Genomic DNA, 17,173 nt, shown 5'->3' on the forward strand with positions numbered 1-17,173 from the left:
TCTAAATATAAAATGAAGAAAAATCTAACAAAAAACTTGGAAAAGCTAAAAAAAATGTAGCTAAATAAATCAAAAAAAATTTGAAAAGAGGTACAACAATTCAGAATACCTTTTTTTGGAAATGTACTTATTTTTTTAGGTAAAAGAAATCAAACCAGATCGGAAATGTTTACTGAAGTGGCATCACTAATCACTTTGCTCGTCGCCAAAATTAGCTAATAACAAAAGAAAAACACGGGAAGTTGTTAATTAAAAAGGTGACCTAGATTTGGAGACAGAACGTCAGACGACGCATTGCAACGCCATGTCGTTGAAGAAGGAGCTGCAAATACTCGCGAAACCCTACTATTGGGTTAATATACTGCTGGCAATCTCATATCTGCTGGCAAAGAAAACGAAGGTGATTTGCACACGCATTTTTCAGCATGCTGGTGAGGATGACGTCTGCGATATGGACAGCCGCGAGGTGGAGATACTGTTCTTTCTGCTGATTGTGGTCATGATACGGTCCCGCAAAACAGGCAGTGTTACCATGATCAACTATCTATCTTCATCGTTCCTGTACACAAAGGTGGCCAATATGATACTTTGGTCCTATGCTGACTTCAGATATGGATTGGGATTTCTGCTAATGTGCATCTTGGTCGGCATGCTGCTGCCGGAGCCATCGTACCGTGGACCTGAGCACATCACCTACTTCCGCAATGCGCAGGTCTTCGAGGAGGAACTGACGCGTGACAAGCGCACAACTTGGTTGATTTGCTTCTACACGGTTTGGAATCCCAGCTGTGTTAACTTTGCGCCCATATTCGCCGAGTTGTCCGCGGAGTACAACACCGAGCTGTTAAAGTTTGGAAAAATCGATATTGGTCGCTTCCCGGATGTCGCACAAAAGTATCGCATATCGGACAGCAGCTTCTCCCGCCAGCTGCCCTCTGTCATACTGTTCCAGCAGGGTAAGGAGGTGGATCGCCGACCTTGTGTCGATGCCAAGGGCAAGCTGCAAAAGTTCTTCTTCTCCAGCGACAATGTGCGTGCCACCTTTGGACTGAATCAGCTCTACAAACAGGCCGTGGAGCGGCTTCCGGCCAAACCAGCGACAGTGGAGTCCAAGAAATCCAAGTAGTTCAATGAATTTACCAAATGCCATCTCACTTCAACGCTTGTACGTGCTAGCATTTGTTGATTGTTTAGCTTTTAGTTATTATAATTTACGAAAACCTCGAAGACACGTACGTAATCGTACTACAACTATGTAACTAAAATTATAAACTGTAACTAATGCATTTGCATACAAATTGCAAAACACGTTGCCATTACCTAATTTATTATTTGTTCATTTGTTTAATTTGTAGCTAAATTCAAGTCATAAATCGTAATTAATAAAATTGTAATAGAAATCTGATCAAGTCAACTTGTGCGTCTTTTCTCTCAAGTTAGCGTTTAATTTATTTAAACTAACTGTTTCCGTTCTCTGCAGTCTAAGCATTAGTTTAAGCATGGGCTCAAGAATCATATATCGGATAGAAAGAAACATTACATATGTATGTAAATGTACATATGATAAGGTTTATGTCGCAAATAGTAAATAATTAGAAAAAAAAAGTTATTCAAATTGTACTTTGCTTGCAGCTCAGCAATCGATAGCAGTTAGATTATCGACTTACAATCGTTTTGATATTTTAAGTGTTGAATAATGCTTTTTATTTTATGGCGCGGGATGTTGTCCTGGCTAAACATTTAAATTTGTTATGTTTGGTTGGTTACTTTAAAAAAAACGCGCATTGAGTGAATTTAAATCACAACAATCACTGTATTTTATGATGCGCAAAATGTGCATCTACAAGCGACTGTCGAATTGCTTATAAAACATGCATTGACAGACAGCTCTACCGGCTGAAGCGCTGAATGTGTTAAACAAAAATTGTGTCGAACAATGAGAATTGTGCTAAAAGAAAATCGAACAACGGCACACAATGTTTCCGGTGCGTTGGCTTAACCAACCGGCTGAAGAGAATGCGTGTGATGGGTTCTATACATACATATGTATGTACATATATGATGCCCAAACGGCCAGACGAAATATTCGTACGAAATAAACGCAAATCCTTTTTATCCATTCAATATGCATATTTACAAACAGACGTATGAAAATTCACATATACAGGTACACTCGCGCATACATACAGAAAAAGTGAGGGAGTGGAGAGAGGAAAAAAGTGGATCGGGGACAGAGAGACAAAGAAAAACACGCAGAGCATCGCTTTTGTGGTTATTATTTGTATTCTTATTTTATATTCAATGTTATGGAATGAAAATGGCCATTATTTTGTATTGTATTGCATAATTTGATTGTCTCATCATGTGACGTGGCCTTTTATTGCTTTAAATTATGCATAGAATTTCTGTGACACGTAAAAGAATTTGTGTAAGATTTCAAATTATGCAATTAAAATCCTTGACGATTGTTTGCCTGATTGAAGCCAGTATTCAACTTGGCCGACGTCCCTCCCTCTCTCTCTCTTTCTCTTTCCCGCTCTGTCTTACTCCCGCGAAATATTGTCAACAGCTTCTCACATCGAAAATCCAATAAGCAGCTCCATGACAACAAGAACATCACATAACAGTAACAGTAAAACGTATTGTCGTCATTTCTACCTTCGTTTTCTGTGCGTTGGTCACATTGGATTGATTTTAAACGATTTTTCTTTCTTTAAGTCTAGGGAACTATGAGCATATTCGCTTTTATAGTAACATCTTGAAAATATATACATAAAGTAAAGTGTTTTTTACTCGTTTTCACATAAACTTGAGTACTTTTGCAGTTTATGTGACTTTTTATTATAATTTCTAATGTTAATCGAATGGAAATTTTTGTTAGTTAAACACTAAAATAACTTACTTAAATAACTTTACTCAAATAAAATATGAATCTCTTGTGTAGTTTTGTATTTTAATTAAAATCTTTTGAACATTGTAATATTACTACTAATACTAGTATTTAAAAAAATAAATAATAATAGACTTAAAACTGATTCAACATATTATCTTAACAAAATGGTTCAAATAATGAATGTAAATCTAGAAGTAAAAAAATAGTTTAATAATTGGAAAGAGCGGCAAACACAATGAAATTTTGTTATGTTAATTTTTAATTTAATGTAATCTACTAAAGATAGATATTAATAAAATCGTTTAATCAATTTTAAAATGATTTTTAATATATGTATAAAAATAATAAGTAAAACTTAAAATTCTCAAAATAATTATTTTCACAGCTGTATTGTGCAAGTGAATTAAAAGTACTTAAGTTATTCAATTTGTAGTGCATTTGAAGTTCGTCTGTTTATGTCAAAAATCGTTACTCGAGTTTCCTTCAGCTTTGCTTACATTTTTTATTGCATTTTTATGTCAACAACAGCTGATGCCCGCTCCTGCTCCCTTTTCCACCCTCCTCCCCCGATACCAACCTCCTGCCTGCTGTCAGCGTCTTAATATCGTTCGGTTTGGACGCCTCGTTTTGTATTTCTGTCAATTGCGTGCAATTGAATTAAACTTGAAGTCAATGGCAGGTGGTGCGGTGTTCGCAAATAAAAACCAATGCGGCCAGAAGCCAACCACAGAGGAGAACGTACCAGGCCAGGCGTAAGGTGTCCAGATTCAAGGCCTTAAAATTGTCCGAGTTGTCAATGAGACGAACATATCCAGCTCGGAGGGCATCGTTGAAGTCGGAGACGACCCAGTATTGGAAGAGACCCGTGGACTGTACCCACATGATGAACTGCTTCAGGAGATTCTCCAGATGGGAATCCTTGCGCATGGGATACCCAATGACAGGTGCTCCCAGGCAGACCGAGGAGTAGCGATAGATGGGCTTTTGGGCATATTGTTGTTGCAGGGCAAAGAACTCCCAACGTTCCACGGTAAAGGGATAGGAGTAGCTAGTGTTGAAGCTCAGCAAGGCTCTCACCTGCTCACCAGCTTCGGCTCCAACCACCAGATTGGACACCTGTTGCTCCAGATGCGGCGGCACCTGTTGCAGCAGCATTGGGATCTCATGGTGTTTGGTCAAGATGTGTTGACGCTGTGCAATGAGTTGCTCAAAGGTGTCCACCTGTTCACCCACCAGCGTGGCAGTGAGGGAGCTGCTCAGCTGATTGGAGTACACGTTGGTCACAATGAATCCCAGTACAGATAACTGTAGTGCCACCAGGAAATATCTAACTGAAGGTCCATAAATACGAGACGGCGAACTGAGGAACAAGAGCTGACAGAGAGCTTCCAGCAAACTGAGGCCAGGACTCGCATTCAGACCAGGATTGAGCCAGTAGAGCGTGAAACTAATGTAAAAGACTCCACCGAGCAGAAGCAGCCAACTGCTCCACTGGAATGGACGCAGCAGGTACATGTAGCGAGGGATCTCATTGCGAACTGGGACAATGAGACAGTTTTGGGCAATGGTCAGTGGATAGCTGAGTATTCCCAATTCCCGATCGATGCCCACATACGGATGCATTGAGATTTCCAGGCGATCATCTCCAATCATCTGATTAATGCGACTTGTGTCAACGCTGGTGAAGGTGGCCCGATCCTGGCCAGCATTGCTCACAACCAGTTGGGCATTGTGACGCCGCAGGAACTCGGCAAAGATGCGATAGCCGAATCCCCGAATGAGATGTGCTCCAGTCTTCGGATCTCGTACGAAAAACACTCGCGGCAAGTCGTTCTCCGCCGGAGTGGACACCACGTAGCCCTTTAAGTCCCGCGGAGCAGCGGGAAACAGCAATTGCTTCTCCTCCAGATTCAGCTGGAAATAACGCACTGTAGGATACGGCGTGTAGACGTAGACACGTTTCTTGTGCAGCACCAGCGCATTAACAAATTGAAGCTTCCATAATTTGTGAAAGAGTTGAGGCAGTGCTGACTCATGCCTCCAGGTGGACAGATAGACGATCAGGCGACCACCTCGGAGTTTCCTTAAATGCTCGTCCATGTGCAAGAAGATGATCTCGTCGCTGCTGTGGCAGAAGAGCAAACTGAGCACGTCGTTCTTGATGTGATTCCTCAGCGGATTATACGTATCCGGCAGACTACCCGTGGCATCGAAAATGTAGCTGGTCACACTTAAATTCGAATGCAGCCATTTGATTAAATGATTCACTTCCTCCAGCTGCAGAGGACGACTCATGAATATCGGCGTATTTGTCCAACGATCCTCATCTGCGACCCTTCGTAAAATACTCTGCACAAACTTCAAGTTATCAGAATGGACTTGCCAAGTGGCAAGTAGCAGCAACGAGAGCAGCGGCAACAGCGTTGCAAGAAGCATGACTGAGGGACAACTGTGCCCCATGACGATGTCCAGGGTCCTCTTTATAGCACAGCTTTCCTAATGAATTTAATTCAATTTAATCGACTGCTGATTGGTCTTATCAGTGCTATAGATAGAAAATTGCCACCAAATGGATACTGGACAATAACGTGCAACAATTTGTGGCACGAGTAACTATTGCCCACACTTACATATATAATTAGGTATGTATAATAAATTTGAGGACTGCTTTAAATATATTAAATTAATTTCATTATTATAGGCTAGAAGATTGAGCCACTTTAGTAATTTCAGAAACTGCTTATTTCTACTTGACTAAAAACAGAGTACATAATATTTTAATATATTTTAGTACATTTAACTAGATATGTAGGGCCCGCAAGTCAGTTAAAAGTTTAGCTTTATATAAATATATATGTATATTTACAATAAAGATGCATATTTATGTGTAAAGTGTCTAAAGACTTATGTTTGCTTTTGAAATTCAAAAACAAAAATTTAAAAATGTTATTTATAGATTTTTAACCATGAAAACATATATTTATAAAATTTTTCCTCTTCTAAAATAAATATATAATTTCTTATTTTAGTCTAAATTAGCCTCATTCAACGTTAAAAAATAAAAAAAAGTAATCTTCTCCGTGACAATGCATATTGCAGCATTGCCGTGACCAGGATTCGAACCTGGGTTACCACGGCCACAACGTGGGGTCCTAACCACTAGACGATCACGGCTATTGAAGACTCTTGAATGCCAGCGAAAAAATAGTGAATATTAAAGAAATTTCATTGCTTGAGCGAGCACTGATTTAGTTGTTCGCATTTCTTGCTTTCTAACAACTTTTTTAAGGGAGCAACAACTTGAACAAAAACAACTAACCAATGGTGAAACAGCAGCTGCAATAATTATAAACAGGTAATCAAAATACTTAACTGCACGATACTCTGTAAAGTGCTATCAAATGCCTGCAATATTTCCTTCTGCTGTAAGGTGCAGCAATAGAGCTGAAATTTGGTTAGTAATAAATAAAAAAAATATTAGTACATTTTAAAAAAACAAAGAGAAAATATAGGTTGTGTGTTATAACATTTATCTGCCAAAATTCTGGATTTTACCATTTAAAATTTGAGCTATAAATATAATTTTATAAAAAGTTAGACAGAAAAATGTATTTTGAATATAAAGGATAATTTAAAAAATTAATCTTCTCCGTGACAATGCGTATTGCAGCATTGCCGTGACCAGGATTCGAACCTGGGTTACCACGGCCACAACGTGGGGTCCTAACCACTAGACGATCACGGCTATTGAAGACTCTTGAATCGCCGCTGAAAAATAGTGAATACAAATTGTGTTATCAACGCTTCGATGAATTTTGCTATTGTTGCAAGCGCATTTCTTGGTCTCTAACAACTTGTTTATGGAGCAAGTACGCCCCATAACAGCAACAATAACATCAAGACATAATAAAAACAACAGCAACAATAACAACTTCATAAAAAAGTCGACGGTGAAAGGCAACTGGAAGAAACAGCAACTGAGGCAAAAGACAGACAGAGCGACTGACGGACAGCCAATAAACAAGATTTTGGTTTATGAATGAATTTAAATGCCAAACATTTGTAAGGCAGTCGGGGAGGGGGGCATGGCAAGGCATGGTGCTTGAGTTGGCATTTCAATTCATTTTGCTATCAGCAGCACTTTGTGGCTTTACTCTCTGCTATTGCAGACCCAGGGCTGATAAGGGGGTTGAACTAAGGGCATGGAGGGGGAAGTTGACTGCTGGGCAATATGAATACGAACAATAAGCATAAATGAAATAGAATTTGAATACATTTGAGGAGTTTATTCAAATATTTATATGCTCTTGTTTTTATTTAAAGTACACGTTTAACTTCTTGTCTTTCTACATTCTGCAATCATTTAAAAATGTTGCTTCAACTCGTTGAATTGTAAAGTTGTAAATTTTTACTTATATGTTAGTAAATTCGATATTGATGAATCTAACATGATAGACTTTGTACTTATTAAAAATGACTAACATGCATGTCATTTTTCTATCTTTTATTTTAAATGATAGTAACAAAGAGATTTAGTCTATTATAATTCTGACTTGTTTTCTAATCTAAACTTTTTTTAATTCAACGAGCGAATTAACAAATCTAAGCTTAGAACTTTTCAATTTGACAAAACCTTTTGAGCATTAAGAAAAAATGGATGTGGATTTTAATTAAAATAAATGGGAATAAATATAAATTAAAATTTTGCCTGTGGGGAAATGAGTTTCACTTTATTCAAATATTAAAAGGATAAAATCATTCGCTTTATGTTACACATTGTACGATTTGAATTCATTCTTTTTGATCATTGCATGTTAATTACAGGTTTTTAAACGGCCCAAATTTCGACTATATTATACCCTGACTCAACCTACAAATATATTGTACCTTAAACTAACGAGCATTTGATATTGAAAATCATTAAATATAATCTAATAATTGTGTTAAAATTTCGATGAGGTTATTTCAGAGCATGAATGGAACCCAATCTCCCCCCGTTCTTTGAATGGTTAAGGTATAGGAATTAACTAAGCTCACGTGCCTTTAATGAGGTGCTGACTTGTTTCCGCTGGTTTATACCTCCCCTGGGGCAATTTAATGACTTATATTTTACTTCCAGTTGAACATATTATTGAGCTTGCATTTGTTACAACAGCATGAAAAAAATGTGTATTAATTATTTGTAGCAGCTTTTTTAAATGATGCCACCTTATCGCATTTGCAGTTCGACCAGATAAGCAAATACATTTAGATTTATCGCCAATTAAGGCTGATTTATGAAAGGGAGACGTGACTTACTATATAACTTTAAATAAGCCAAACGAATATACCTATTCAATTAATTTAACATTGACTTGAAATTTCTTTCAGAAATATCTCTAGAATTCCATGTAAAAATTTGCCGAGGTTCAGCTCATAAACAATTTTCAGGTACCGACAACTTAAATGCACCAAAAAAACTAGTAAAATCCAGTTTCTCACAATAACACTCATCAGCAAGAATTTAATTTGTTCCAGTTAAATTAAATAAATTACTTATTTCGGAAATAATTTGATTTTATTATTTAACTGTCGCACATTTATATTTTAATCGGTGCAGCAAGAATTCAAATTTGTTGACTAGTGTACTTTTGTACATTTAATGATTTTGTAATTACCCATAAGTACAATATTATTTCAATGGCACTTTTTGTTTTTATTGTGGGCCATTTACAAATACGAGTATTCATACAAAAAGTCGGAATGCCAGCGTTGCCTTCGGCGGGGGTCAAAGGGATCAAAGTGGGTTTGGCTTTCGTTTTTTAACACCACTTTGGCGTTACGTGCTGCAAACCCGTAAAAAAAACTGTAAAGTGTTTACATGTAAACTGAAAATTTACGAACACACTCACACACACACACAAACACACACCCACCCATACTCATAGGTAGACAACAGTCCGTAAAATTCGCGTTGAGAATGATTTTTTTTTGTAATTTTTGTGGCCTGCTTTTGAAATATTAAAAGCGAGTCCTTCTTTGTTGCATTTGTTTGAGAGTGTGTAGGTGAGTGTGAGATTGTATGTGAGTATTCACGCTCCAATAATTGCGCAAAATAGTTGGACTATTTTATGTATTGACCGTATGACTATTAAATAAAATCCAACCCGTATTTACAAATTAATTTTTGATAACTGCTGCCATAAAAAACACACACCCCCTCAATATCCCAATCCCCGTTTCCTGCTCCTTGCCTGCTTATGCCGTTAGTTTATATATAAAATAAGTGAACAGAATTTTTATACACATGTAAATATGTAATTTTCAGAGGTCAAAGGGCAACACAAAAACTATACATAAAAATTGTTCAACAGTGGGTAGAATATACATATTCAAATTTAAATTTATTTTGATAGTTGGACAAATTAATTTGATGATACATATTTAAAAATAAAGGACACATTTCATTATTACTTTATCAATATAAAAGTTCAATAATATAAAGACTTGAAACAAATTATAAAAAAAAGTACACAAACATATTCATGTTTAAATAATATTGAAGTATAATATAAAACACATTTTGATTAATTCAGTTACAATTAAAATTTATTTGTAACTATAAAATACTCTATCAATAAACTACCAATAAACAGAAAATATAAGCAATACAAATTAAAATATAATTAAACCAGATCAGTTTAATGAAATGTTTATATAAATGTCATAATATAAGTACTGAATAACAATTAAAAAATAATTAAATGTTAATTAATAGATACAATAACGAAAAATATATGAGTCTGTTTTTATATAATTTACAATTGTAAAATTTCCCATGTTTTATTTAATGATTAAAATATGGCTGAAGCGAACAGGCTGTAACCGGAAATGTCCCAACTGGCCAATAATGACTTGGGCCGTGTCGCCAACCAGTCTGGTAATTTCAGGGTCACGATTGATTCGTTAACTTTGTTTTATTCGGTTTTTTGCAGTCAGATAATTTGCAGTTGTTGGGCGCACTGTGACCGCCCCATTGGAGTCATAGTAGTTGTTGCAGTTGCAGTTGCACTATAAATACCGAACGTTGCACGAATCCTGGCAACAGTCGGCGGCAAAATGCTGGAGGCAACAATTCGCTCGCCCTTCAGCACGGACATTCCGCACGCGTTTCTCTACAACGATACGAGCAGGGCAAAGTCCTATTATCGTGGACCCTATGTGGAGTCATTGCAGAGCTTTGCCCACGTTTTCCACTATAATCTGCAGATGGATCATGTGGACAGTTTACCCAAAAAGATTCAGCTCCAGGAACAGATTGGCGATGGCATCTATAATGTCTCCCTGCATGGTGTGCTGATTAGGACGCTCCTGGATGATCCCTCCAATATTACGCAGTACAGCTATCCCCTCGAGGTGATGAGGAACTGTGTAATGGTTCCTCTCGCACCGGAGTTGCCCAAGTGGTTGTATATGGTATGGCCACTGGGAAGATATGTGTGGACAACTCTCTTTCTGGGAATCTTCTATGTGGCCTTCCTCTTACGCATTGTGCATCGGGTGGAGATCATAGCTAGGTCGTACACTCGGAATCTACTGCATGCCATGGCCATCCTCATGTACAGTCCCAATATGAATATGCAGGTGCGAATGATCCAGGTTCCCATGCGAACCCTGATCTTCTATACTCTGCTGTATATCCAGGGATTTATACTGTCCAATTACCACATCAGTCATATGACATCCTATGATATGAAACCGGTGTTTGTGAAGCCCATTAATACCTGGGCGGATTTGATAGAATCCAAGGTGCGCATCATCATTCCGGATACTCTGCTGGAGGAGATACACTCTCTGCCTGGTCTAGATGTAACATCATTGGATCCGCAATTTGAGCCACACATTTGACAGGACTATCAGAATCTGTTGACGAAACCGCCACGATCGCATGCCTATGTGGTTACCCAGGATATATGGGATTTCTTCAATCGACAGCAGGAGGTTCTCATCCAGCCCTATTTCCACATGTCCCAGGTCTGTTTCAATGGACTCTTCAACGCCTTTCCCATGCAAAAAGATGCCCAATTTGCCGCTGCCCTCGATCGATTCATGATGAATGTGAGGCAGGCGGGTCTCTGGGATTACTGGGAGGACATGGCCTTCGTTTATGCCGTCCGAGCGAAATATGCTCAGGTCTTTCTCGACACTTATCCCGTCGAGCCATTGAATCTGGAGTTCTTTAGCACCGCCTGGATCGTTATTGTAGTGGGCTTACCTATAAGTCTGTTGGTTTATTTTCTAGAATACTTGTGGTGGCGCTGTAAGGCTACAAATATACACTATCAATAGTTAGGATAGGAGCAAAAGACGGCTGATCAGAAATAGAGGATTATAAAAATTATTTACTCACACGATTATTGATATAAAAATATTTACATTAACTAACTAAAATAATTTATATTTTTCTAAATTTGTTAAGCTTTTGCATTGATAATATTACTTGCAGTATCGATAATAATTTATCTACACAATAGACCTAAATATTAAGGTGTATAAATATAAAGAAGCATAAGGTTCCACTATTCTTATGGTAATTAGGAAAACAAATATAATTTGTTCGTCATATTGGTATTCAACAAATTCAAGGACTTCTTAAAAAAAAATGTTACTAAAATTGTGACAGAGGCTTGTTAAGAATGCCATGAAATGACAAAACATTGTTTCACCCCGGTGTATTAATTGCTGTATTATCGATGCTCGCAACATGTAATCTCTGGAGGAATTGCCTAAGGTAATTAAATGGTTCAGATGCGTAACAAATCGTTCATGTTACGCATACGACCCGTGAACGCATTGAAGTAAAGTCATGTATACGCCGCGTTGGCTTTTAGAAATTCTCGTTTCGTTGTTGTTGCAAATTGTGGTGAATGGATGGAATTTAAGGTACATTACCGGACTGCTGATGCCGTTTAAACAGATGATTGAGTTTCAGGAAATTGTGTGGTTCATCAGCCAAGAGTTGAGCACCGAGCACACACATCAAATGGACCAATTCATACGCATAATGGGAGATTCCTATGGCATTACCCAGACAGTTGTCAACAACAACTCAGAGATGCGAATGATTCGATCTGCTGCCAGACGTAATCACATGAGCATTGTGCTCACCACCGGCCAAAAGGATCCAATTATGAATGTGGTCAATAAAGTCTTGCTTGGCAGACACTTTTACTTTATCACATTCATGATGATGGACAAGATTGAGGATATGGAGCCGGTGTACGAGATATGTCGGTTTCTCGGCGAATATCAATACGAGAATTCATTGTTATATTTCGAATCGATGGATGGTAAAAATCAACTTTATGGCACCTCCATGTATCCGGTTGTTCAATTTGAGAATCGCACAGATGTCTTGGCATTTTTTCAAAGGAAAAGCAAACAAATGTTAAACGCGCAGGATGTTCAAGGTTATAGATTTCCGACACCGTTGCGTCAGGATCCGCCGCATTTGTTTAAGGTGTGGGAGAATTACGAGGGCAGCACCTACCGCATCATTGAAACCTTTGTGCAACATCTCAACGGCAGCTTCAAGGAGTTGGAAATGCCAAAGGATGCACTTGGAGGTCAGGTGGTTAACATGAAGCAAACTCTCGAGCTGGTGAGACAACGACGCATTGAGTTCTCCGCCCATGCCTATGCTCTGTTCAAGTCGGATGAGGAGCTGGATAGGAGCTATCCATTGCTGGTGGTGCGATGGTGTCTGATGGTGCCGCTCTACAACAAAGTCTCCACCTATTTATATGCGGTGCAACCTTTCGCTGGCACCGTTTGGTTCTTTGTGGTTGGCGCCTTTCTGGCCTTAATCCTGCTGGAGTTGCTCTGGCTTTGGCTGGCAGCTGACAATGCTGCAGCTTCCCTAATTGTCGCCCTGCTCAACTCCTTTTGCTACATCATCAATATTGCCACAGGACGACAATTGTTGCAGCCGTCGAAGCTGCGATTTCTGCTACTCCTTGCAGTCTTTTTTCATGGCTTCTTCTTGTCCGCCAATTATACATCCACCCTGGGCAGCATTCTGACCGTGAATCTCTTCCACGCTCAGCTCAACACCATGGAGGACCTTTTGCAGGCCCAACTGCCAGTCATGATCATCGACTATGAGTTGGAGTTTCTTTTGCAAATCTACTCGGATCTCTCGCCAGAATTTCGCAATCTATTACGGCCTGTAGACAGCGCGATTTATGCCCAACATCAGATTGGATTTAATAATTCGTATGCCTACTTTGTGACCGAGGACAAATGGCAGTTTTTGGATGAACAACAGAGGCATCTGAAGCAGCGACAATTCAAGTTTAGCGACATTTGTTTTGGCTCCTTCCATCTGGCCTATCCCATGCAGATGGACTCCTCCCTCTGGCGGGATCTGGAGTATTATACCTACCGAGTTCACTCCTCGGGGCTGCATAATTATTACGCCCAAATAAGCTTCGAGTCTGCTCTTCGTGCTGGTCTCGTTCAGCGCTTAAGTGAGAGCCAGGAATACACATCGGCGGGTCTACAACATCTGGCAATTGCATTTATTTTCCTTCTGACCATGGCTGCTATTGCGGTTGTTATATTCGGCCTGGAGCTGTTTTGGACTCGCATTTTACTCTCTGGCAGGAAAATTTCGATTGTATAGTTTGAAATAGACAACACCATAGTATTCTTTAAAATGTTTAATTTTTTCCTCCATCATCCATCCGTTATGCAATTTTCCTTACTCAAAAACTTTGAACTCCCATAAATTTGTCAAATCTCTCATGCGAAATGTCATTTTGATCATGATTTGGCCTCCAAATTGATTCTGCATTTAAATTTTGTTCAGTACAAAAATTTCATTTTTTTTCTTTCATCATCCATTTATTATCCAATTTTCCATACTTGATATTTTCTCAAAAACTTTGACCTCTCATAACTTTGTGAAAACTCAACCGATTTCCGTGCGGAATGTCATTTTGATCATGATTTGCCCTACAAATTGATTCTGCATTTAAATTTCGGTCAGTAAGAAAATTTTATTTTTTTCTTTCATGATCCATTTATTACCCAATTTTCCTTACCTTACCCTTGACATTTTTTAAAAAACTTTGATCTCACATAACTTCGTCAAAATTCAACCGATTTTCAAGCGGAAAGTCATTTTGTTCATGATTTGGCCACCAAATTAATTCTGCATTCAAATCTTCTACACTTAAAAAATTTCATATTTTCCGACTACAAGCCAAATATTATTAAATTTTCCTTACCAACCCCTTGATATTTTCTCAAAAACTTTGACCTCTCATAACTTTGTGAAAACTCAACCGATTTCCGTGCGGAATGTCATTTTGATCATGATTTGGCCTCCAAATTGATTCTGCATTTAAATTTTGGTCAGTAAGAAAATTTTATTTTTTTCTTTCATGATCCATTTATGACCCAATTTTCCTTACCTTACCCTTGACATTTTTTAAAAAACTTTGATCTCACATAACTTCGTCAAAATTTAACCGATTTTCAAGCGGAAAGTCATTTTGTTCATGATTTGGCCACCAAATTAATTCTGCATTCAAATCTTTTACACTTAAAAAATTTCATATTTTCCGACTACAAGCCAAATATTATCAAATTTTCCTTACCAACCCCTTGATATTTTCTCAAAAACTTTGACCTCTCTTAACTTTGTCAAATCTCAACCGATTTCCATGCGGAATGTCATTTTGATCATGATTTGGCCTCCAAATTGATTCTGCATTTAAATTTTCTTCCCTTAAAATATTTGATTTTTTTCGACTATAAGCCGTACATCATCCATAATTTGAATACCAACCCCTTAACATTTTATCAAAAACTTCGACCTCTCATACCTTTGTCAAATTTTAACCAACTAAGTTATAATGCTTTGGATACTGACTATAACAAAAAAATTAAGTGGCACCTTATTTAAAAGAAAAAAGAAATAAAGTTAATAAAATCTATTTGGTACAGTGTACATAAGCTGGTTTGAGACCAATGTGTGGTTTTTTATTTAAATTTAGTCAATATTATTGAACCATACTTTAGTAATTAAAGAGTTCGTAAAAAATAACTTAACGAATTAAGTTTGTATCCAAAATTAGTTTTAGTTTTTGCTTCTGCTGAATTGTTGCCAAATCCTTTTTAGCTGAAGTATAAGAGTGTCATATTCGTGCCACTTCATTTCGAAGGCAAACGCGATTCCGGCAAGTACCAAGCCCCAGCACCAGGCGCGCATCACGCTGGCGAGGAAGCTCATGCTGAGAGGTGTTGGTTCCTCGTCGTCGATGAACAGCTGGAAGTGATGCATGCGAAGGGCCTCCCAGAAGGCCTGACCTTTCCAGTGGACCTCGAGACCCGCCTGTTGGGCAATCAAGATGAAGTTTTGATGTGAGGATCGGAGATGCGAATCCAGATGCATAGGATAGACATGGTAGAAGGGACCCGAGCATATATCCGTCAGCCTAAAGTTGGGGCTATTCAGATGACTCTGCTGCATGTTGATAAAGTCCCAGCGGTCGGAGGGAACCATGTACCCAAAACTTCTATTAAGGACATCACGATGATTCTGGAGAACCTCCGGACTGACCACTTCCACCTGCTGCATGAAACGTGGCGTATACAACTCTGGCGATTTCAAGAGGCGATCATATTCATATCCTTGAGCCAAAATGCGCAGATTCGCATTAATAATGTCCTGCACGGTATTTAGTTGTCGTGGAGCCGGTGCCGTTGTCAGATAGCTGGTCATCTTGGAGATGTACATGTTGGAACTGTTCAGGCCCATGATGAAAAATATCAGATACAGGAATCTCATGCGAAGCGTGGCTTCCCGGATGATGGACAATGGCGGATTGTTCGTAATGCTGCAGATGCACTGCAGCAGGGCGCCACTAAGGTCACGTGGCCGTCGAGGGGAGCACAGCCAGACAGCAAAGGTCATGTAGATGACGGCCAAAAGTAGGAGCAACCAGACATTATCCTGCAGAGCCTCACGAACGTAGAGCTCCTGAACGGACTCACTGCTATAGGGCACCATGATGCACCAGTCGTTGATGCCAATGGGATGACTTATGCTGACCGAATAGTTGCCATTGAGATCGGTAAAGGAGTGTATCAATGTCTCATAGACACCCTGGGTCACCAGCTCCAATAGATATGGCAAATCAAAGGCCTTCATGGTCAGATTGCCACTCGTGTCCAGCATCGTGGCATTGATGAACTCGAGGAAATCCTTAAAGAAATTGGCACTGGTGCCGTAAACAGTGTTACGATCGGTTCCCTTGAATACACGGGGCAAATCATTGAGGACGGGTGTCTTGATCTGATATCCTTTCGTATTGATGGCATTGTGAACCTCGTTGGAAATATCACTGACTCTCCAGGTATGCGTTTTATTCTCAACTCGAGGCGTTGGATACGGATTCAGAACGAATAGACTGTTCTCAATGGTCAAGAGGAGTGTGCTTGTAAACTGTTTGCTCCATGTCCAATCCAACACATTCTTCACATGACTCCAGAGCGCATCCCTCGGGTTGGTATCCTTTCTCAGTCCGGGAAAGAGTATAAATACGGTTTTGAGCCAGCGCATACCTCGCAAACTCTGAGCAGCCACTTCCATGATGGGATCCGTGTGGCTCGTTGTGCAGACCAGCACCAAAGTTGGTGTGCTTATCAGATCCCTTATCAATGTGGGTGAATATTCGGGACGCCGCATAAATATTCTGGGCACCAACGGAAATGAGAACCAAAAATTCTGAAAGAATTCAGCACCACCAGGATTATTGAGATTCAATTCTTCCGATACATAAAATATAAAGTTCTTAAATTTTTTACTGCGATCAATGCGCTTTATAATATCGAGAACGAAGCTATTGTTGATTATGTGCAACTCCATTTCAGGCGGCATCTCCGAGCGAACTGTGCTGTGTTGGCTGAGCATGAGGTCAGCTTTTAAAGTGTCCATTGTCAATGGAACGATTGTCGATTCGCAACTGAATTCGCGGCAGTCCTTCAATGGCGAATTTTCAGTCCCCATTCAAGTGACAGTCCTTTTCTACTTTGCGTGTTGCTTTATTTGTGGTTCGGTTTACACTCTGCTTATCGAAATACATATTTGCTCCAGTGGCATTTGAGTATTGCTTTCCAACACCTGCCTGACATATTTGTCAAGTGCGCAGTGAGCATTTTATTGGACGGCAATCAAATTGTTTACACTGGATGACAGCTGACAATCCAGGAGCGTCTGCGGTTGCAAAAAAT

General features: G+C 39.0%; 5 protein-coding genes and 2 non-coding genes across 7 annotated transcripts; 3 read left to right on the forward strand and 4 right to left on the reverse strand.

The window, feature by feature from the left end:
• Positions 1 to 191: 191 nt before the first annotated feature.
• On the forward strand, positions 192 to 1,414 carry LOC117783538 (thioredoxin-related transmembrane protein 2 homolog). Its single transcript, XM_034620980.1, has one exon. It carries the CDS (start codon positions 305 to 307, stop codon positions 1,124 to 1,126), a length of 822 nt encoding a protein of 273 aa, XP_034476871.1. The 5' UTR covers positions 192 to 304; the 3' UTR covers positions 1,127 to 1,414.
• Positions 1,415 to 3,562: 2,148 nt separating this feature from the next.
• LOC117783024 lies at positions 3,563 to 5,353 on the reverse strand. The gene has a single exon (XM_034620175.1). The coding sequence runs from the start codon at positions 5,351 to 5,353 to the stop codon at positions 3,563 to 3,565; it is 1,791 nt and encodes a 596-aa protein (XP_034476066.1).
• Positions 5,354 to 5,995: 642 nt separating this feature from the next.
• Trnah-gug lies at positions 5,996 to 6,067 on the reverse strand. Its single transcript has one exon. It is a non-coding gene; the product is annotated as a tRNA-His (tRNA).
• A 499-nt stretch (positions 6,068 to 6,566) lies between these two features.
• Trnah-gug lies at positions 6,567 to 6,638 on the reverse strand. The gene has a single exon. It is a non-coding gene; the product is annotated as a tRNA-His (tRNA).
• Positions 6,639 to 9,991: 3,353 nt separating this feature from the next.
• Positions 9,992 to 11,221, forward strand: LOC117783029. Its single transcript, XM_034620183.1, is given in 1 exon segment — positions 9,992 to 11,221. A coding segment is annotated over 1 exon segment (1,230 nt).
• Positions 11,222 to 11,738: 517 nt separating this feature from the next.
• LOC117783035 lies at positions 11,739 to 13,556 on the forward strand. Its single transcript, XM_034620189.1, has one exon. It carries the CDS (start codon positions 11,739 to 11,741, stop codon positions 13,554 to 13,556), a length of 1,818 nt encoding a protein of 605 aa, XP_034476080.1.
• Positions 13,557 to 15,017: 1,461 nt separating this feature from the next.
• LOC117783036 lies at positions 15,018 to 16,877 on the reverse strand. The gene has a single exon (XM_034620190.1). The coding sequence runs from the start codon at positions 16,875 to 16,877 to the stop codon at positions 15,018 to 15,020; it is 1,860 nt and encodes a 619-aa protein (XP_034476081.1).
• Positions 16,878 to 17,173: the final 296 nt, after the last annotated feature.

The sequence above is a fragment of the Drosophila innubila genome (genome assembly GCF_004354385.1).
Source record: "Drosophila innubila isolate TH190305 chromosome 2R unlocalized genomic scaffold, UK_Dinn_1.0 1_C_2R, whole genome shotgun sequence".
Lineage (NCBI taxonomy): Eukaryota > Metazoa > Arthropoda > Insecta > Diptera > Drosophilidae > Drosophila > Drosophila innubila.